This window comes from Cynoglossus semilaevis, chromosome 12 (assembly GCF_000523025.1).
Source record: "Cynoglossus semilaevis isolate Cse_v1.0 chromosome 12, Cse_v1.0, whole genome shotgun sequence".
Lineage (NCBI taxonomy): Eukaryota > Metazoa > Chordata > Actinopteri > Pleuronectiformes > Cynoglossidae > Cynoglossus > Cynoglossus semilaevis.
In genome coordinates this window covers 11680456-11704072 of record NC_024318.1, presented here as the reverse complement: position 1 = coordinate 11704072, position 23617 = coordinate 11680456, and the positions used below count along the sequence as shown (strand labels likewise).

The 23617-nt window shown below is 40.1% G+C and overlaps 1 protein-coding gene across 2 annotated transcripts in view; it reads left to right on the top strand.

Moving 5' to 3' along the window:
* adgra1b (adhesion G protein-coupled receptor A1b) overlaps positions 1-23617 on the top strand; it is a 129080-nt gene that overhangs the window by 101471 nt on the left and 3992 nt on the right. For both annotated transcript variants that reach the window (XM_025060550.1, XM_025060549.1), the window contains 5 exons: positions 7708-7835; positions 13615-13738; positions 17010-17155; positions 22070-22165; positions 22780-23603. In XM_025060550.1, the coding sequence (XP_024916318.1) occupies positions 7708-7835; positions 13615-13738; positions 17010-17155; positions 22070-22165; positions 22780-23603 (1318 nt within the window). The remainder of the gene's footprint in view (positions 1-7707; positions 7836-13614; positions 13739-17009; positions 17156-22069; positions 22166-22779; positions 23604-23617) is intronic.

Below are 23617 nucleotides of genomic sequence, written 5' to 3'. Positions count from 1 at the left end.
GTAGTGTCGGTCATGACTGGTAGACGTAAAAACCTCTGTCTCCCCCTCTAGCACTGTCTCTCCCTCCTCCTCTGTCTCCCCTTCTCCCTCCTAAATATTAAAAATCAATCTCAAGGAACATTTACTTCATTTATTTCTGCCAAAACTACTATATATTTAATGTAATTTTAATCCCTTTAACCCAATACTGTGGTTTATTGTATCCTGCTTTGTACTCTGTTAATTTTGGGTTGTTCACAAACCAAAACCTGCTTTCTGATCTGTATGAATTTTTAAAGACTGAACAGATACTTTATGCAAAGTAACTCATACTCGTAGTTTCCTGCGGCTACGAGGAATGTTGGGTCTGCTGGTAGCCCAGGCCTGTGGCTGATGTTCACCAAAACTACAGATATGTGTCAATCAAAGCTTCACTGCCAGCACAGGGAAAGTCCATGACGGAACAGCCAAAAGGAAGAGAATATGCAGCTTGAAGGAAAGCAGAATAAATCGTGTAATAAAAAAAAAGTAAAATTGCATTTATGATGTTGATAAAGTTGTAGATACAATTTGAAATCTTCCATTTTTTTCTGCAATTGTTGTCAGTAAAACATAATGGTCTGGATTCTGGACCTGATTTCTGTTTGTACATTGCCCACCCCTCATTCATGCAAATGAGATTCAGTGCTGTTGTGTTAAATAACCATGTACTAATGGAAACATCAACAAAGAGAATATTCACATATCGACTGAGTGGAGTTCACAGAGTTTTGTGTGAACACAGTCCAGCTCTTACAGAGCAACACATTCAGGCCAGACTGTTCATCCATGCTTTTCATATCCTGATGTAATGAGAAGTTCTATTAAACATGATCCTCTTCCACTGCAGGTTTTTACCATGACACACAGCAAAAAATAGCAGATTGTCTTTACTTTTTTCTACTTGACAATTTCATATAACAAAAGTGTTTTCAACGTACACTATTGTCAGGATGTTAAAAGTACTGCATAGAGAATATAGATCTATAGTATAGAGAACGACCTTTAAAGGTGGCTTTTGTCCTTTTTTGTTATTAGTGAACTGCACTTTGAGGTATGAATATGATCTGGATTAGATCATCGTATACTTATATTCAGCTTTTGTAGTGTCTTTTTTGTCTTCGAGTGTATCTTAAGGGTACAGTGCCCCGGGATGGTTCAGCATGTAAACTAGTGGAATCTGGAATTAAACCCCTGACCCTCCTGTTGGAAGATAACCTTACTACCGCTAATCCAGAGCATGGGCTGTTACTCTCGATCCAAAATGGTGCCTTGGATATTCCTACTGCATTTTCTTTGGACTAAGTAATGCATTTTTGTATCTCATTTAAAAAAAGTTTTGATCTAAGTTGATATCAGCTCTAGTCACTTGAAGATGTCAAAGCTGAAGGGAGAAAGGCTGAGTCAGTGTTAACCTGATAATAAAAGTGTGGACAAATAATGAAGATGATTCCTGTGTCTGGTGCAAATTAAAAACCACATCCTTGCTGCTAACAAAGTTCATTCATCTTCATTGATTTTATTCCCAGGGTATTCATGAGTGTTCACAAATCAAGATGGAGTTTTTCCACTGTGGAACGGAGGAATGACTTAACATTGTGTTCGCCAGTTTGACCACTGTCTGTGTATCAGGTAGTGAGCTAGTTTTTTAACACAGCATTAAATGCTCAATGCTCTTCGTTATTTACATCGTGTGAAAACGGGTTGAATTTGTGTTTTAAAAAAGATTGCATTACGTATTGATTAATTGATTGATTTATTGATTGATTGATTTATTGATTGATCGATCGATCAGCATGCACATGGACAGAGTTTGAGTATGAACTCTTTACTGTCTTTTTATTAGCTCTGGTGGACCACATAAAATGATGTGGAGGGCCGGTTTCAGCCCGCGGGCCTTGAGTTTGACGTGATGTGATTTATAGGAGGTGTAGGAATTTGTATAGCCTAAATATAAACATATCCAAGACGAGATAGAACGTGCTGATATAATGTATAGTTATAGATTCACAATAATAGAATGGGCAGAATGATGCACCAGTGACACACAAGTGCTTTGGTCAGATGTGAAAGTAGAAAGGCTTCATTTTTCGTATAGATGATTCCACACCAGTCAGTCCACAGTGGCTTCTTGTCTGCTGCTGAACATTCCTGAACAACGGTGCTTTGTCAAAGCTGCGAGGCTGACTGACAGCCACGAGGTTCTGGTGACACGTTGTCCCACAGTAATGGGGCGTGAACGTTCGTCTGAGTGTTGTCGAGTACACAGGTTATTCGGTCTGGCCACTGTCCTGTCTCTCGTTGTTATAGCCTGCCGTATAGCCAAGGCACAGTGGGGTTTGATTTGCACACTCTCTCCGGTTCTGCTCCAGCTTTCACACCACGGCCACTCAAGGATGATAAAATACAGGGGCAGAATGGGAGCTGGGTGACTGAAGCCCGCAGGCTGTTCACTAGAGGAATTCTTTCTTCTTTTTTTTTTCTTTCTCCCTCTCCCTCTCCTTTCCTTGTCCCACACTCCCACAGAGTTTGTGCATTCTTGCACACTCCAATGTGATTACAATGGGGAGAGGAGCGGGTTTATGGGGACGTATGTCAAACCGGCGTGCAGATTCCGTGGTTTGGAGCAGCGTCAGTTAAAAACTAAATATATTAAATTTGAAATAGCTGGGGATTGTGTACCTGTATGCCCTGTGGGTTCCTCGATTTATCATCATGTTGAATTAGTGGGTCAACACATCAACACTGAGACTGGAAGTTCCCCTTCATTCTGCCTTCCTCATAACCTTACAAACACTGTGTCTCCACGCTGAGATTATAGAGCAAGTTTAATTGACTTTGCTAATCTGATTTTTGGCTCAGGGCAGGCGGGATCTTGGAATGAAATGGCAACAAATGCGAAAGGGGGATTAGAGGCCTGTTTAGCTGCAGATGATTGAGAACAGCGGAGGCATGTGAAGACATAACCTGCCACTTCTAATCCAATGTAGGCTAGGCTAAATTGGCCTGTTATGGTAATCGTGCTTCCTGGCTGTAATGAATTGAACTGTCATAAGGTTAGTTAGGACGCTGTGTCTCTAGCTGGAGTAATAAAGTAGCTGCAAAGCTGTGATGGAGAACAACAGCAAAAATGTTGGAGGGTCACATTTGATGTTCCAGTTATGTACATAACTATATATGTACATATATACTGTACTTTGTATGAATCTATCTATCTATCTATCTATCTATAGATGAATGAAAAATTTTCAATTTCATAAAATATACGTGACCTTAAATAAGGTCTCAAAGGTTCACCATGTTACAGGTTTACCCATGTTATCAGGATTGTTAATCAAAGAGTCAATAATGGTTCACCGTGTTGTGCTGGATCTGAAGAGATAATTGTTTTCAGAGTCTGGACAAGTCTCTGTGTGGACATGCCAGAGGCAGAAACCACTGCTGCTGACCTTGAAGCCCTGAGGTTGTGATGCAGTAGAAACTCGGATGCCAGTTTGACAGACGGCCACATTTTCTTTGCACCGTTGTCACTTAATCCCAAAATGTCTCCTTCAGATTGTATCAGGACAACAGGACGCCCTACATCAATTTTGTTGTGTGTTTTTATGATCTGGGCTCATCTCAGATGGATCGAGAGCCAATGGTAATGTGTTGTGTTGTCAGATGAGTCAATGTTTCACTTATCTTTCTATTTTTTTTTTGAAAGAGGGGAACATTCTGGATCCTTTATGGCAAAGATGAAAAAGACTGTTATCAGAAGAGGTGCACAGCCAGCGTAGTGTGATTGTTTGAGGAAAACGGTTCATAACTGCTACATAGACAAACTTTTCTTTCTGTGTGTGTATCAAAATAAAAGAGCTATTTTCTTTGAACTACTTCAAATAATTGCAAAGAAAAACAAAAAACACCAGACTTTGGCTTCTGAAAACTGCACCTCTCTTACAGGCCGTGGGAAACAAACCAAAAGAAATTTAACGGTTGGATGCGGAGAGTAAAAAAACATTGTGGCAGAATCTGGTAAAATGTTCAAAGAACACTTGGCATCAGTGATGCAGGGGAAAGGCTTCTATTATCAAACCCCAGACTGTTGCAGTCAGGTGAGGCGGTAACATGCAGTGGTTGATCGGTACCTTCCTCTAATAAAACGACTAATGCGACAATAGCAGCAGTGATCGGAGCGTTGCAGCTTGTTTATGAGGTTTACGGCTTTTTGAAGATGCTGTGATGGTGTTGATCTCATCTGTGCTGCTCCCAGGGGACGATGATTTCCCTGCTGTCGGTCGGCGTCACTCCTACCTTGGGTTAAGCCAACTGCTAAATAATGACAACTTTCATCATGCCTTTTTCTCCACCCCAACATTTCTTTCATTTATTTTTCCCTGTCCTCTGTTTTCCTTTGCCCTTCATTTGCATCCACTAGAATTCTTTATAAGGATTTCTTAAATAAATCATTGGTTGGATTTTCTTATTGAGAGTCTTGAAAATACCCTATTATAATGATCTTGCCATCCATTTGGCAAATGTGTCAGTCACTTTGTCAGTCATAGTACTCACTGTCCTGCACTCAATGAGGCTGCTGTGAAGTTGAAGCTTCCACAAAAACATGCAGGGCACTGAGGTGGTATTTTAAGCCTGAGGATAACATACATATCCACTGTGTATCAGTGCAATGATAAGCCGATGGACGATGGAAATATTGGACATACAATGGAACCTCGTGTCTCGAATCATTTTCTTCCTATTAGAAATAACAGGGAAAAAAGTAATCGTTCCGGCCCTCTAAAAAACTCCCTTATTACTAAATATATATATAAAATTTCAATCGTATTGATTTCATGTTGGCGATGGTGATTACCGTGATGTCATTTTGACAGCAGTAATTCAAACACTGAAAGTGCAGTCCTTCACAGTGACCCTCGAAGTGTTTTAGAGGAAAGGAGAGTAGAAAAATAAACCATCAAATCTGATTTATTCGTAATTGGTTTCTCAAGTGTTTTTTTGTGACTATTGTGCACTGAATGCCATTGTGTGTCTTTGTGTAATAAACACTGTGTGGGTTCCTGAATAAACCCATTAAGATGCATGGTGTTTTGTGAATATTGAAAAACCCAGCTTAGTGTACACACTCACACACACACACACAATCTCCTAAACGTAAACACACGTTTGTCAGGACAGAAGTGTTTAAAGCAATTCTCACTCAGCATTATAAGCCCCGTGGTGATGGTAATAAGTCCCAGGAGAACGTTTGGCTTCTCCCTCACACTTCATGTCGTTTAACTCTAGCTGCTGTCACTCATCACGTGGCCTCACATCCAACCGGTTAAATACGTCTCGGTGTAATGTGGTTTAACCAAGACAGCGACTTATTTCAACTGTAGTGTTTTGTTTTGACCCTTGGATACTTGAGATTTTCTGGTTTAAATTTTGATTTTCTAATCTTTCATAAAGGTTGAGTTCCCTTTTTCACTTTGTACATCAGCTTAAAGCTGTGATCTCAAACTTCGGCCCAGGGGCCACTTCCAGTCCACAGACTTGTCATGAGAGGTCTGTGACTCAACAATAATTTTACCCTATGGCATTTTTATTTATTTATTTATTTGTTTTTTGTGTTTTTTTTCAATAAAAATACAAACAAAGATAGTTTGTCATTTAAGAATAAGAAGATTTGTACTAGTAACTTTTTGCTCTTTTGTGTGATACATTATTTACGAATATAGAAAATTGATGGACAAAAAAATGAGTGACTTCATATTTATGCAGTCGATCGAGACATTTATGACAAAATAGGCTTCAAGATTTAACAAAATGTCTTTCCGGAAAAATAGTAAAAAGGAACGACCATGAGAGAGAATGCATGAATATGCTGTTAGAAAATGTAATGAGTTCTGCACTGGGTGTCTCCACCACACATTCTGCTGTTTTACATCTCCCCAGTGTCCAATTCCCCAAATCATTCTTTTTAATTTTAGGCCACTGCTTTACAGCCCAGCTTCTAAATACTCTGTTTAAGGTCATGACCTTTCGCAGACCCCGACAGGCTCGTCAGCCGCGGCATAAACATCGGACAGAGAATCTCCCGCTTGGCCACTCAACAAGACAATGATATACTCAGACTGACACAGCCCTGCACAGAGCTGCAGGGACTGTTGTGATAAGGAGAGCCATATTCAAGTCAACACGGTGGAGTATAAATTTGACGTTGCCGTGGGATGCACACCTGCCCACATCGCAGAGCACAGACAGGGCGGTTGAACGCACAGGAAGTGAATGAGTTTCACCAGTGCAGAATGGCTAAAATATATTGATTTTTTGGGGTTAACTCTGATGACCTTATTTTATTTCTGCAAACTCTACGAGGACAACGAATAGGCAAATTCTCCCTGTGGGAATTATCTGTTTCTCAGACAGATGTATTTCAATGTGAAAATGGCCTAGGGTCATCTGAAAATAGAAATAGACTCTAAAGTTTCAAACAATGTGAGAAAATCCAGGGGATCACAATGACAATCTGTGTGTCAAGGTCAAGAGCAGGATTTCTACAAAAAGTTACACTTTTTCAGGCTTTTTAAATTTTTTTTCTTTTGCAGTTCTTCTTGAGGGCCACTGTGAATGAAAGAAATATATTAAAACAAAAGATGCACAAGAAAAAAATGGAGGAGCCTAAGGTGCAAAGGTCAACATGTAATAATATGGGAGTGCATCAATAGTCATGTCATAGAGTGGCTGTGTCAAACTCAAGGCTGAGGGGCCAGATTGGGTCAATCAAGCTGTTGTAATTGTCTGTCAAGAAAACCTAATTTAAAAGTAAATTAAAGGCATTTCTTGGTATATATGTAGCAATGTATCTAATGTGTTAGCAAATGTAAGTACTCTTCAAATTGTGACTTTGTAACATGCTTGGCATTTTTTATAAATTACGAGTGCCCCCTGCAGGGTTGTGTTTCGACATTTGTTAATTTATATTTTCTGCAGTAGTGTTTTAAACACTAATCAATGAAGAGTATTATTTTTGTCAATATGTTAATGAGTGGTTACATTTGTCCAGTCTTGTAGTTACGAGTGGACGATACCCATAACACTGATGTTGCCCACAGGGCGCGTAGAGGGTCTGCTTTTACGAAGGATCAGAAGTTTATGCTAGAAGCTTGACATAAACATAAACAGTGAGGACTTCTGTCGATCTGTCCAAAACAGTGTGCACAAATCACCATTACAAACATTGGCTTTGAGTAGCTTTTTGTGTGTGTTCCTCCTGGAATGGCCCCTGGAGTGGCCCCCGGGCCAACAGTTTGAGATTGTTCTAGGTGTTACTTTGTTTTATTCTTCTTCTTTTTATGTCCTGTTCCTTCAGTTTTGGGACTAAAGGAAGGATTTTTATATAATGCTGGGAAGTGAGTGAATGCAGGAGTACGATACCCACCTGACAGAGCTGCTCCTCTTCTCTGCCCGCTTTGACTTTCAAACCCAGGGCCATTTCCTTGAAATTCATTTAAATTCCACGTCCTTATCTCCTATGGCTGAATATTCTCCCTGTACACGTGGAGGGAACATTTCATTTTTATGTTGCCATCAGACATGCCATAAATATGCAGATCTGGTTCTGTTCCTCCTAGCTTTGGTCATGCTACAGTTTAATGATGACTCTTGTCTTAACTCTGTGTCTCCTCTCTTTCTCCTCTGCCCCAGGATCTGAAGAAGGTGCTTTCTTTCCCCCCATATCCTGGGGAGTTTTTGCACCCAGTCGTGTATGCCTGCACGGCGGTCATGTTGCTCTGCCTCTTCGCTTCCATCATCACGTACATTGTGCACCACAGGTAGGACAATAAGAGCGTCTGCACTGCACGCGGCAGCACACTGTGTGTAAATCTGATTTAAACGTCAGACTTTAGTTCTCCGACCCTCAGTGAAATGCTAATTCAATTTAATATCAGTTGTCTTTTCTTTACCTCCTGCCATTTGCTTGAAGCTGCTGTGAAGCACTTCAGAGCGTTTGACCAGGAGCATCTGAAGCTCACATACAGACGGGTGTTTGTGTACATGTGTTCAGACAGCAGAAGTGCACGCTTTAATGGATTTCCATGGGGGCTTATGGCACATTTGTTCATTTTATTCCTATGGGGAGGAGGACAATAAATGCACTCTGGGACATTTGTGCTTGTGCACTCTGGTATTTATCTTCTCCATTTACTGTGGGTTTATCTGCTTCATATGCTGTTGTAAAAGTGCAACACACCAATTTATTATCTGTTGTTTTCCCTTCACAGTAGTTTCTTTATTATAAATCTAGTATTAGGATGGTATTACTGTAATGGGTCGGCATCCTTTTAATGGAAAATATAATGGATGCCATGTCAGATTTCACATGTTCACTGAAAAGATATTATGAAAATTTTATTTCAGACTTGAATCTTCCGTTTTATTTGTTTTTCTTTGTACTGTCTGTGCCTTGAACGCTACATTTGTCAAACACTGTGGAGGTACAGCCGCATTTATGGTTTATATTTTTGATACTAAGTCAAAAGACGGGGGGGTTGGTTGTCCTGCAGACAGACAGTGTTGATGAAGTATCTCCCTGTTGCCTAGCATTGCAGCACTGACTGAATTTGAGAATGATTAATGAAGACTCTCTCTCTATATATATATAGACTGTATATATATATTTATATATATTTATATATATATTATATTTATGAAAATGAAAGAATACAGTTGTTTGAGACAGTGTGTTGTGTTCTGAATCAGATTTTTAAAAAGTTGAATACTTAATATTTTAACAGTATTTTTTTATCAATTACTAGACAATTCAGGCGACCTCGTTAGGATTCCAGGTGACCCCGCAGGGGTTGTGACCACAACATTGAAAAACACAAATATGACAAGATTATTTTACCACTTTTTTTTGTCTTTTACTGTTAACAGATTAAGATAATGGTAAAAGTCAGTGGCAAATAAAAACCATGTTGAAAAAAAAAGAAATATTGCACTACGCCAAGATTGCACAGCTTCCAATTAAATGTGTTGCATGTGTTATATAATAGTTGAACCTGGATATTGTTCAGTAATCTGTTTCTGTTCTTTTTAGTCATTTGTTTTGTGTGAGTGAGTGCCAAGTTTGGTCATTAGCGTAGCTCAGCTAGCCACTGAACCTCTTCCTCTTTGATTAAAGATCACCTACTGTATATAAAAGAGAAAAAGTCAAAGATTGCGGGCTTGAGTCAGACATTTGGTTTTGGTAGATTGTGAAGCAAAACTTCAGCAGAACATTAGCAATAAAAAAAAAAGAACACACAACCTTAAAAGAACTGACTCAGCACTCTGCTCACTCATGCTTCTCGCTCACTTCTGCTACACTCAGCTAAAATATATATAAGCCTTTGAGTAAGTCTCCCTCTCATCTCAGTCAGAGTATGGGTACACTCCTGGAGCATTATGGCCCCACATGCAAAGTTTGGCTTTCCTCAAATAGAAAAGGAAGTTCTGCAAATTAGGGTCTCGTTGGCAGATAGTAGATGATAGAAGTCAATGAAAAATACATGTTGAAAGAATTTTAATTTTAACGTTTTCTTTTTAATAACCTCTGTTTTTAAAAAAAGATGTATGTGAATTTATAGGTCTTCACCTTTACCTGCAGAACTGGCCTTATTCAGCTGTTTATCTCAGCGTTGACAGCTGGATGGTTCATTCTGCGGGAAGATTTTGTGCAGCTGGAAATAGAAAGTCAGAGAATTCTGCTCTCACATCTCATCCTCACATCCTCTCCAGCTCTGAAACACAACTCTATCTAATAATGCTAGTTGTGTAGTATCACTCCAGATGACTGACAGTATCCAAGCTGTGAAGTGCCGGGACTGTGTGTTAAAAGGGTAAAATAGCTGCTGCTGCTGCTCAGGGGATAGTACCGAGCTTGATTAAATTTTCAATTTCGGGTCACTAACACATGCAACACGTTCATAAAAATATGGCACACGCTGCTGGTACTCTGTCAGCCGGCAAGGTAAGCGAAGATGAGATGTGATTTATAGGTCTGTAGCAATGACTATCATTAGAGATGATAAAACTTTTAAAGCCTCAGGGAGGTGGAAATGTTGGTATAAAATGAACACTGAGTGTGGATACATGCGAGGATAAACAGATTCAAGTGAATAAAGGATGGAGTTCAGAAAGCACATCTCCGATGTCACCCTGGTTTCCCTTTTAACTCTACTGAATAAAAGCAGCAAAGACAGGAGGACTGATGACCAAACCGTGGTACCTTCAATTTCTGTGAGAGCAAATCTTCACCATTGATCTCAGGTTTATTATTCGTGTTCTTAATGTCATGTATCGTGTAACATAAATTTAATTATTTGTGTGAACGTCACCAACTTAGGACCGGTATCGGTCCAATACTATACACTGGTCAAAACAAGTCATCCAGTAACTATGAGTTAACCGTGACTGAAAGAAAATGTGTAAATTAAGGTCACCGAGGTCTGTCACTGGGGAGAAAAGGACATCATCTATTCCAACGTTCTTCTGGAGTTTTTCTGGAGCAGTTTGTCTGTTACAGAGCAGTCAGATTTTCAGACTATGATTTTCAGCTTTTAACATGTTCCTCTTAATACTTCACTCTGTAACTGCATCATCATCAAAGAGCTGGACACCTAGTGTAATGACTGTCACACTCACTGTCACACCGTTTTTCATGGTGGTGTAAATGGGGCTGTACTTTCATTGGTCGAATATTTGGATGAACCCGGAGAACTCCATTAGAGACACAAACACTGATCTCTTTGGAAGCTTCTGCTGAGTCGTCTTAATAATGCTAGACGTGTCCTAAGGCTTGGCTCTTAATGCTGCTCCCTCTGAGTCTCAGTCTTTGGCTCGGTGTGAAACGGGCTTATTAATAATGATTAAGATCTGGATACGAAGGTCCTGAAAATGGCTATGTAGTGAACGGGCTGCATTCTAAGCAAAGTTTAGGCGGCAGCCAGAATGGGCTAAGACAAACAGAAACAATGTGACTGCCCTGAACAAACGACACGTCTAAACTGCTTCTGTTACAGTTCAGATTATCACTGAGGACAGTAAAAGAGCAGCTTTTATGTTTATATGTTCATCATGTGTACAGTGGTGCAGTTAAGTGACAAACATTTATACCATAATATTGTTTCTGCAGCAAAACCTGCAGTTATGTGGCTCAGTGGAAACTATTCCATTACGCGGGACATAGGTTTTATGATTTTGTGGCTGTGGTGGCGCTCCACCTATAATGAACTCAGAAATAACATGGTATTGATTCCAGTTATACAGCCAGGCACTACTGCAATGCTGCTGCCTCTATGCTCTCCATCAAAATTAGCATCCGACCAGCTCCCCAGTAATACTGTAGCAGCTACTGAGGTTTAGTGGTCGTTTTCAGCTGGTTTCCTGTGTCCACTAGTAAAATCACTGGACCTCGTTGTATAACGCGTCTTTTATACTGCTATACCGCTGTATTACTGTCCCATGAAGTTTGCTCCACAGCGGTTGTGGGGGGAGAAAACAGATGCAAAGGGAGGACAGTTTTATTCCCTCTACCCTCTGGGAGATCAGGACGTGGAGGGTTGCCAGGTTAATGTACTTGACCCAATGAAATCTCAGTGCAGAGAATATGAAAACCCCCTCCATGGAGGTCCAAAGCCGGCCTGATTTATGGCCTCTTTGCTAGATGCAGTTTAGTGCCTGGGCCGCATCAGAAGCAACCACAACAGCAGCCTTAACTCTCCTTTTTCCTTAGACAGGGCAGCGAAGCCCAGCCCCAGACATGCCTCATAGCTCACTGCTGCACCACTGCTTCATCTACAGTTGGCTCACGTGCAGCCGGGGCTCCTCTCCTCCATTTTGGGGAGCGGAGCTTTCCAGCACAGTGTTATATAATTTCAAATGGTGACAGTGACTGTACAGATTAAAAGGATAGAGATGGCACAGGTCTGTAATTAAACAAATCTATGGTCTGTTAATTCAAGCAGAACAGCATTATGCATTGATATTGCCTGACCTATTTATGCTATAACTGGATGGAAGGTGGTAATATGGGTTAAGTGCTCTGCTCAAGGCTGCTTAATGCCTTCAGCCTGTGTTATATTTCACACAGCACATAGATATTAGTGCATAGTTTTACACTGTGGAAACTTCAATTAACCAGGTCAAATGGAAACACCCTCTTTATTTCATTATGTATGAAACATGGTTTAAATGCATGCATGCATCGCTGTATGTGTTAGAGCGAGGAAACAGATGTTCAAAAAGATTGTTAAAATAATGCAACACTGTTTTGTTATGGAGCAAGCTTGTTGCTTGAATGTTATTCCTCTTGGACATTAAGAAAAACATGTGCAATTTTATTTATGAAATTTTATGAAATCCATTTCCAGAAAAGGAAAATCAGCCGTGCAAGGTTGAAGGTTAAAATTAAAACAGACCAAAGGTAAAAGGGATATTTTTTCTCATGTGTTTTCACAGACAGACCTTTACTTTTCAAGCATGGGTCAGTTAACCTAGGAAAGATCAGTTAGCCTAAAATGGATCAGTTAGCCTAGCAGGTAGGGAGTTGTTTGGTATTTTGAAGAAACATGACAATATCAAGACAAAGACTTTATTCCAGAAGCCACATATACTTCAGTGAAGCTTCAAAGATATATATAGATGTGTTGCCATTCAACGTCTGTCTCTTTGTTTAAATGCCAAATGACACATCATGAAGAGGAACGTCAGACAAGCGTGACCACTGACTGTGGAGCAGCTTATGTTTTCTCCAACATGCCTGTGCCTGTGTATTTGTTGGGTTGTAGATATTAGTATCCATGTTTATGTTCAACATAACAACAGAATTGTTGACTTGTGAGTATATTTATATAAGACTACCTTCAAAAAATACCTTTTAGTCTATAGCATTCAGGTAAAAGGTAAAATTAATTGTAATTTTTTTAAATTATTTTTGAAGAAATCTACAGATGTACTGGAATATTTCATTGTCACTATATTAATTTTACTATTTTCTGCCTTTTACATAAAATATTCTACAATGTCATGAAGACAGGACCCTTTTTTCATTTAAAGTAAATGTGTTTAGATTAGTGTCAATGTTCATTTATTTCAATGAAGGTTTGTTACACTTTATTGGTACAACACAAAAAGCCAATCTCCAGAGCTGACACTCAGGTAAACGGGTTTCACTTAGATGAATACATTTTGCTTTATTTCTCACCGCACTGTCTTAAATCTGTTATTGCTTTGCCTATATAGTTGTGCCAGTTGCATTTTCATTTTACTTAAAGGTCTTGTTTGTTCAGCATATGCATTGGCAGTGCAGTAGATTCTCCTTGTTCGTAATGTTCAGACTTTGTTATTTTCATGCTCTGCAGTTCTTGATCAAGAAGGCAGGAGAAATAAGAGCATTTATGAAGCATTTCTTATGCCCTTTAAAAGGTTGTCTAAACCTGGTGTAATAGGCCAAACAGTATTGTATTTTTGAAAACTGAATTTAAAATTAAATTTCTGTGGTACAACACTGTACGGTATGTATGTACATGCTAATCTTTTTTTTCTTTCTTTTTCGGTCTTTCATGGCAGTGCAATCCGCATCAGTCGGAAGGGATGGCATATGCTTCTCAATTTCTGTTTCCACACGGCTCTGACCTTCGCTGTGTTTGCCGGCGGCATCAATCGAATCAAATACCCCATCATCTGTCAAGCAGTAAGTGCATTCCCTTTTCATTTGAACCACTCTCAAAGCTTTTCATGAAAATTGATTATGATTTTCTATTGAGGTGTTGGCAACCAGAGCACTGATTGCCGATGTTGATGTTGAACAGTCTTATGCAGCTTTCATGCGTCAGCAGCGTGGACATTATACCCGAGCGTCTCTTTGACAAAAGCGGTGGCACAATAAGTCCTGATGGTTCACTCGTCTTCATCACTAATATTTATCTACACTCCGTGGCCCTCTGAGGTTGTTCATGTTCTCTTTTCATGTCTGTAGTTGCTATTAAAAGTTAGAGTCCTTAAATTCAACCACACATCCATGCATTAGCCTTGGCAAACGAGCGTAAATACAAAAGCGATGATGGATTTCTAACCTTGTAGTGCACCATCTTTTGAAGGTGTAAAATAATTCTTCATCTTTGTAAAGCATCATTTCAACCTAATGTCTGTAAGCTGACTTGGGTAAAAATATGAGGTACGCCATCGATAGTCTGTCTTCACAGTCATAATCACCCCATAATGAAAAAGAAGACTCACCTAAGGTAAGTATTGATCATGGTCCATTTTGTTTTTTTGCCATAGCCCTAATGACATGATACATGTTAGCATGTGTTGGCACGCTTTACACCAAGAAAATCATAGGTTTGTTACACCATTCCCTGGTGTTTGTGTATGGAGTTGTACCGGTGTGAGCGTGGGTTTCTTCGGCCAGTCCAGTGATTGTGATTAAATCATTAAAAACAGATTCTTACCAGTCAGACGTTCATGTCCCCGGTGGAGGAGCTGTGTCCTTGTACTGTGTTGTTGTCAATACAGAGCTTCATTAGAACTGATTGGTCTAAGACCTGTGGTTTAGAGTCTCCACTTATTCCACGACCCAACTTCAACCTATGATAACCAGTGGAAACTCCACTCAGAAGTGAGCGGCCTGCTATCATGACAGTATTAATTAAGAGAATGTGGCTGTTCATATGACCTCTGTATAACATTACATTCATCTGTTGGGCTAAATATGATATCTATTCTATATGATGTTCTCATTAGGCAAATTGGTGGCAACAGCAAATGTTGGCAAAAAGAAAGGAATCCAGACAAATATATAGTACGCTCTCGACACTGCAGTATCTGCAGTAATTTGCTTTGTACTTTCATTGGGTCCAATTTAAGTTGCGAATCCTGAGCTCATTTACTGCACGTCAGAGTGTTCTGTGGACTAGTTATTAATGCATGAAAAACAGTAAGGCACTCATATAATGGAAAATCCCTTTGTGTGACAGCAGGGAGGGACGTGAATATGGTGCTTTGATAAAACACAGCAGCTTCCACAGACACATTCCAACATGATATTTTACACCAACTCCGAGAGACATTGGCTACAGACAAGGTCTGTTGCTGAAGGATGTGTCAATTTAATCAGCAGAAAACCCCCAAAAAACTGTTGAGCTACTCTCTATTTTGTATTATGTTATAAACATAAAGATCACTGGAAGAATTGTTTACAACATCAGTGAATTATTGTTTTTTCTTTGTACCAGGTATTAATATTACCCCCGTCTTTATTCTAGTTTCTTACAGCTGGAATTTTCTTAACATGGCGCTCTATCTCTTTACATCAGTGTTCATTGTAAGAAATAGTGTAAGAGAAAAATGAAATCTGTTTCTTTTTGGTCTTCATTCCAAATATAAGTCAATCTAACCCAGGCATGGGAAAACTAAGGCCCAGGGGCTGGGGCCTATAGCCTTTTTTAATCCGGCCCGTCAAACCTTTCCAAATTACATAATTTATTTATATTTTCCTTATACTTCTGATAGCACAGATAAAAGCATTTTAACCTTCATGCATGACTTTAACATGTCATTTGTCTTATTTTCTACTTTCTACCCCATAAGGATATCCAAATTTGCTAACATTTGTTTGGCTGCATCTTTGCACTTTACACAGATGACTATTGAGTGCATCAAGCTAAAAGCCAACAACAAACAAAGCCAATAGAGCATCAGTGCAATAAAGTTGATATCTCAACATTCTTTAGGACATTAAGTATCACATTAAATCACCTTCAAATGTTGGAATATTTGTTCAAATTAACGGCCGCAAACTTCCACACACAGACAGGCACGGCCAAGTGTGTCGCAGTCGACAGAAGCCTTAGCATTCTAATGTAATTAGAGGATTGTGAGACTTATTGCGGCTCCTTTGTGACTGTTGTATCCACTTTAACCCTCATTCCTTTTGCTGTATATTCCATTGGCAGAATGACGGGAGGAAAAAATCCTGTGTAAAATTAATGAGACTGTTGCTTAAGGTTAAGTGTAATAATAAAAATATGAGTAAAAAGCTAAATAAAAACACCTTTACGGCTGATGCGCTGCACAGCCAATTAATATTACAGCTGCAGGCAAGTAAACATGTCCTGTGATGGAACCCAAAGAGCAGCGTGTATGTTATAGAAAGTGATACAGGTCCTAGAAGAACAACTAACCCCCCCTCCTCCCCCCGTTCATGATCTAATTTCCATATTACAAACACACATTCTCTTTGTCTGTCCATGCTTTAATGAAGCTCTGCAGAGACTGCAGCGGTGATTGAATTACTACCTGCTTCTGCTCTATAACCAGCTCAAGGACATGTCCAATTAGCATCTGGACGCTGGTAGACCAGCCTGGTCCCCAGACCCATCAGGCTGCAGAGAGACCATTCTATTAGGTACCTCAGGAATGAAATGACTGATAAGAGAAGAGGTGCATTTTAATTTTTATCCCCCATGTCTTATTAATTTATTTCTTTTACTTCTCATTATCCTACTGCTATTCTACTGTTAATTTCAAGACTGGTCTTACCAGCTCAGGTATTATTAAAAAAATGCAATATTTGCAGTGCATTTTAGAAAATAAAACCCTACCAATGCCAGTCCAAATATCATTTATTGTCTGATTTGTTATTCTCTGGGCACACCTCGTGTCCTCTAACAAGACGGAAAGGAAGCTGCTCAGAAAATAAACTTATTTCACAGTTTGCTCTTGTCCTCGACAACCTTGATGATACTATAGCGCTTTTTCAATCCTTCTGTTTTTTCAAGTCGTGTCTTGCGGAGCAAAATACATTTTGAAGTAAAACCTCTGTCATGACACCCTTGGAGTGACATTGCTTACGGTTAAAGAAAAAAAAAAAAACTTCTGCACCTAAACATATATTCACATAAACCAAACATTTTCTTGTTTACCAAAGTCTAAGTCTTTCTTTGTGACCTTGTGTTTCTCAGGTAGGGGTCGTGCTGCACTACTCGTCCCTGTCCACCATGCTGTGGCTGGGGGTGACGGCAAGAAACATTTACAAACAGGTCACCAAAAAGCCGCCGCAGAGCCAAGATGGTGACCCTCCTCCAGCCCCCAAGCAGCCCCTGTTGAGGTAAGCTCAGACATCTGTCAACTTTGAGCTAAGTGTTCTTGTGTTCTGTTGTTGTGGGGTTTTCATGTGTTTCCACAGCACATTTCATTATTCCAGATTATTGTGTTTTTTAAACCTAAACTGGATTTTAAAATGAACACAGACACGTTGGCTCTACCACAGTAGGTATTACTGTATGACGTGGTTATTCTTAATGATCTGGTTGTTTATTTTTATCATGGAAGTACTGTAGCACAGCTGACAGATGGGCCATTATTTCTTTCCATTCTGGAACATACCCGTCTGTCAGACAACACCAATTATACAACAGTGTTCCATCTCACTTGTTAAGAGAACATGTCAAATGTATATTATAGCAAATGAGTTAGCATTATTGCTCACTAGTTAAGGCTCAATGTTAAGTAGGTTACACATTTCCTTTTTTCTAAGGTATTTTAACAAGGTGAAAGTAAAGTTAAAAAATAAACTACTAAGATTTAAATCATTTACTAAAATGTTCCTCAAAATAAAAAGTAATAGTGATATTTGTTGTAATAAAATTAATTGTTTTTTGATTATGGTTTATTATGAGATCTAATATGTTGTTTGATGGACTGTTGGTGTACATACAAAGTTCAACCTCATCCTTTTTTACTCATTACATGACATTACTATCTATTAGAACAGTGGTTCTCAAACTGTGGTACGCGTACCACGAGTGGTACGTGAGCGCTCTCAAGTGGTACGCGGGGAACATTCATATTTTCACATTTACATTTTCAACTGAAACATACCATGCACAATTAATACAACATTTAAACATAAACATCTTTCTAAACATTTCTAAACATCTCTCTCCTGTGGTGGAAGCTAACAGGGAAGGCCTATGCTGCTAGATTCTAATGTTGGTCATCGTGGTGGTACTCAGAGAGCTCAGTGTTTTCTCAGGTGGTACAGAGTAGAAAAAGTTTGACAACCACTGTATTAGAATACTAACATTAATTCACTATTGCAGCGTATTGGAACAGTATAAACTACTAAACCAGACAGTCCAGACACATGGGAATTCTCGTGCAGGGTTCTCCCAGGAGCAAACTTGGATTGTTTAATTAAACTGTATTTGTTGCTTTAACTGTGTTGTTTTGCCATTTTTCGCAAAAATTGTTCCGATCCTCCACAGGTAGCAAGATGATAAATTGGGTATGGAAAAAAGAACAAAACTCTGAGTTGCAAAAATTATTCCGACTGGAGGGTAATTGTTTGCTGCCGTTGTAAAACATGGTAGGGGTTTATTTCTTTTGTAATAAAACATTGCTTAAACTTAGCCTGTCAACACTTTCTGCCGAAAGCCAGGGGTGACCATGTCCATTCTGTGAATCACCCTCCCTGAGGACATGTGGCTGGCGTGCTCCCCATTTTCTATTAAATCCCACTCAAATACACATTTCGTGGTGTGTGTGCCTCTGTGCTGAGTTTAAATTCATCCTCAACTCTTCACGTCTTTTTTAAATTTATGTTCATTTATTAACATATATATTCTGTTACTCTGCGAGGTTTGAAGAATGAACATCAGAAGGACAAGGATGTTGGAGAAGCGCGAAGCAGAAAACACTTTGGCATCATTCCAAATTAATATTTCTAAAAGTAATTACCTGAACTTACAAGAACTCTGCCGTGAGCTACGTTACAAGTCAGAACGTTTGAGTTCATATATTTTCATTAGTGCAGCAAAACACAAACTCCTGGAGGTTTCACGACAAGTAGACGGGTGATTAAAAGAAAACTCCTAAGACAAATTAGAACTCACGTATTTTCATGCACGCAGAAAAAGCTATTTTGCAACACATAAATATTATTTTTCTGAAAACTTTGACAAGCACTGTTTCTATTGGATGGTTTCTTCTTCTCTTCAAAGGCCTGAGAAACACGTTCCAGTCATTAAAATTATAATAATAAAATATTTGACATTTCGAACTATAAACCTCGACTACTGCAACAGGCCCGGCTACAGAGCACCTCCTGTCCTTGCACCTCCCTTCTCCTTCTGCTCTTGTCTCCACCCCAGTTAGGACTAAATATCAGTCTCCTCTTCAAGAGTTCCTTTATGTAGCTTGATTGTTAATCTTCTTCTTGTAAGTCGCTTTGAATAAAAGTGTCTGCTGAATGCGCTAATGTAAATCTAATAAACATCTCTCTTAGACTCTTTAGAATCACCCCTCTAAATTTCAGTGTGGTGCATAGACTGGAGTTTAGTTCTAAAGATTAAGGAATATATGAAATATATAGAGCACGTGTAGTCACTGCATTTAATACAACAAGTTTCTGATTTGGTAACAAGATATATAGTGAAGTGGTATCATTTCCACTTATAAGCATCTCTTTCCTTGAAAGGCAAATCCCTTGGCACCTGCGTTACTCTGGTAGCAGTTAATACGGAGCGCCCTCCACGTTTCCCAATCATGCCTCTCTTGTGAACGGGATCATTTGTCTGATATAAATCGGAGAAATGGTGTGGCGCTGAATTCAAGTTGATCCACAGTGATTGACTGTAATGCTCCTTGTCAGACAGGCTCATGCAGTGAGACTTAACAGCTGTAGACGAATCAATTCCTCTTTTCAAACACTACACACACCCACAAACACACACACACACATAAACACACTGATGCATGAGCACTCACGTCCTTGTCCAAAAACCAAGATATCATCCATTCTCATCTACCTGTTTCCCCCCTGCTTCTCCCCTTGACCATATCTGATGGCACATCCAGCAGACGTCACGCTGACCTTTATCAGAAGAGCTTCACTGTAATGGGCTGCACACATTAGATGCCTTTGCTGATGTGATTACATCAAAGTCTTTGGGTATGACAGCCACAGGTTGCTGCTCTGAAACAGCAGCACTCCAGTGTTTTTAAAATACCTCAAAGCAAAATGTTGCCTGTACTAGCGTGTCGGTGTGTGACACCATCTCAAGGTTTAAATGCCAAGGTTTTGCGGACCACCGCTGTGGCGACCCCTGGAGAAAGGGACAATTTGAAAGTGATTTATTCTTCGTTGTGTAAAAACAAACGCTTCCATCTGACTTCTCATGTATTTAAGTAAATTCTATGCAATTTACGTTACGTATGTTTTAGGAGTGGCCTGGAACACCTTTAAAGACATAAGTAAACACTCATTTTTAAACTTCTATTTTTAGGAAAATTGCAGAGGCCTCTGCGAGTGAAGAGAAGGTGAAATGAGAGTTACAAAGCATGGAGCGATTTAAAGTCCATAGCTCTTCTCATTTATGCTTATCGGGCTGTCAGCTGTGTAAATGGCTTTCTGTTGGAGAAGAGTCCCTGAGGGTACTGTTCCGCTCAGAGACGGTGACAGACAAGTAATGCCTCCACCGGCACCTCCAACTCTTTACTAACGGGTGCGGACAAACATCTTGATTCTAATTGAATTTTCAGAACTGCTGCTGTAGCTGCTGCAGTGTGACGGAGGACAGATTAGGAGAAAGAAGATTTGAAAGGAAGGAAGGCCAAGATTAAGTAGAAGAAGAGAGGTTAACTGGTGACAACGGTCCGAATTCGGCATGGGGACGTAGGAGGTAGCACAGTGTTTTGTCCAATGAAGACAAAGAATCATGGCGATGGTGAGAGGAAGATGCTAAGGATTAGCAACACAAATGTAAAGACGCATTTTCAATTAGCATGTTCTATACTGTCCTCCCACAGTCAATAAACATGCAGGATTCACAAGTTAATTGTTAACGGCGTGTGAGTGAGAACGTTTGTCTCAGTATGTGGCCGCCGTGTTCTCTGACATCGTCTGCTTCTGTTTGGCTGCAGCTCTTGGAAAAATGTTCCACTGGAAAGAGACAGAGATATATATTGTTCCCTTATAGTGAATAAGGAACTAATACACACAATGGGGAAATTCACAGTGTGAATCTTTGCAACCCACACAGGCTGCCACATAGGAGGTGCTATTAAGTATGTAGTTCCTCTAGGACTCGAACCAAGGACCTTTTAAGGCCCCAGAGGAACCTCACATGAAAGAATTGAAAACAATTGTAATTGTGCAGTGCAGTTGTTAACACATTAATGTAAAACATGGGTGTCCAAACTCCTGGCTCAGGGGCCACTTCCAGCCTACAAACCCCCCACTTTGGCCCATGACCAGATTAAAAATGTATTTATTTAATTCAAATATCTGCTTTTTTTATTAAACAATTAATGCATTTCTTTTTTATTTAATGCATTTCTTTTTAAAATAATTATTTAATTGGACCATATTGACCAACAATGTCAGCGTTGTTAATATATCATTGATTCTTGCTTGCTATTTTATGAGAAACCAAATTTTTACTTGAGGTTATATTTCAAATGTCTCCAGCAGCATGTGGAATAGGCTAAGTCTGTCCAAGGTTTTATGTACACATAGTACTGTATGTACTGTATTCTGGCCCAAACCCAGCTGCTTCCTTTACACATGCCTAGCGTTACCATGAACAGCAGATGGTCCGTGAGGCTGTAATCAATGCTGACAAACGCCTATAGCTACAGAAGACTCGTTTGTTTTTGTGAGACAGTTTACACCTAGGTCTGTGGTGGAGACGACAAACTGTTGTTTTGATTGCACCCACGGAGTGTGAAGACAAACACGGAGAAAAGCTCAAAAGTTCAACTGGTGGTTGGGTATTTCGGGACAGAAAGTGGGGGGGAGACAACAGACAGCCTAGAGATGAGGAGAGGAGAGATAATTTCAGATAAGAGCTTCACCCTCTGCACAATATCACTTTATGACACCTCCATCGGTTTGATTCCTAAAACGACTTTAAAGTCGCTCAGTGTGCTGGTGTAATCCACAGGTAAAAATACAGGGTTTTCAAGTGTCTTTTTTTAATATTTTCCAAACACCTCTGTTTATCCTTCTGTCCCCTCACAGATTTTATTTAGTCAGTGGAGGGGTGCCACTCATCATCTGTGGTGTCACAGCAGCTGTCAATATAGACAACTATGGAAGTGGAGAGCAGGCACCATAGTAAGTCTTTTTCCACTCCTGGGATTTTTTGAAACCTTCATTTGACCCTTCATCCAGTTTGGAATATACAATTGTTACTGCTGTCTCCATGTTTCTGTGTTTATTGAATATACTGCATATATGTATCCTATTTTTTTACTAGCATTTCTATCTTAGAAACAGTGATTCTGTGTCCACTTGTAGCACATTGATATAATCAAAAATCATCCAAATACATTGTGAATTTGCAAATAGTTTCCATTTAAGGTTCATATCAAAAATGTCTGATCCAGATGTTGCTGATCCTTATATGACATGCACTGGAAATAAATGTTTTGGACCACCAATAGTAGCATTGGTACACTGCAGAAGATACAGTCGTAATTATATTAATTGTGTTAGCTGTAGTGGAAACATTAGTGGCTACAGCTGCAGAAGCAATAGCAGTAGTGCTAGTAGTGGTAGTAGTTGATTATTATTATTAGTAGTAGTAGTAGTAGTAGTAGTAATGGCAGTTGAACAGTAGTCGTAGTAGTAGTAGTAATTGAACAGTAGTAGCAGTAGTAGTAGTAGTAGTAGTATGGAAATCAGTATTTGAAGTAGTAAAAGTAATGGTGTTTTAATGTGTTTTCCAGCTGCTGGATGGCCTGGGAGCCCAGCCTGGGGGCCTTCTTTGGCCCTGTGGCCTTCATTGTCCTGGTGACCTGTATCTATTTCCTCTGTACCTTCATACAGCTGCGCAGACACCCCGAAAAGAAGTATGAGCTCAAACAGATGCTGGAGGAGCAGCACAGGCTGGCTGCCGTCGACGTGCCCACACATTGTCATCAAGCAGCCGAGCCTGGAGTGCTGGCAGCTCCGCCCAGCGGGAGCCAATGTCCTGCTGGCTGCCCTGGGGTCCCCATCAACCCTGCGCTGCTGGCCAATGAGCACTCCTTCAAGGCTCAGTTGAGAACTGCAGCCTTTACTCTTTTTCTCTTTTTAGCGACCTGGACTTTCGGTGCGCTGGCTGTGTCACAAGGCCACTTCCTGGATATGATCTTCAGTTGCCTCTACGGTGCCTTCTCTGTCACCCTTGGCCTCTTTATCCTCATCCATCATTGTGCGAAGCGCGATGACGTCTGGCATTGCTGGTGTTCGTGTTGTCCCGGACGACAAGCGAAGGCCTGCGATGTTACCCACGGGCCTGCACAGGCAAGGCCCAAAGTTAACGTCAATGGAGATACGGTCGGCCACGGTCACAGCCACTGCCACCACGACTCACCGTGTCCGGGCAAAGCCTTGGTGAGCTGTGCTCACGGCAGCTTGGGTCACTGCAAACATGTCATCCTCCCATCCTCACAAAATCACGTGACATGTCTGGCACCAGTGGCACCATGCTGTGCAGCGCTGCACAGTCAGCAGCTGATCGAAGAGGAGCCCACAGCTACGCACGTACTGCTGCATGCAGACCCTGAAGGTTACAGGCCGGGA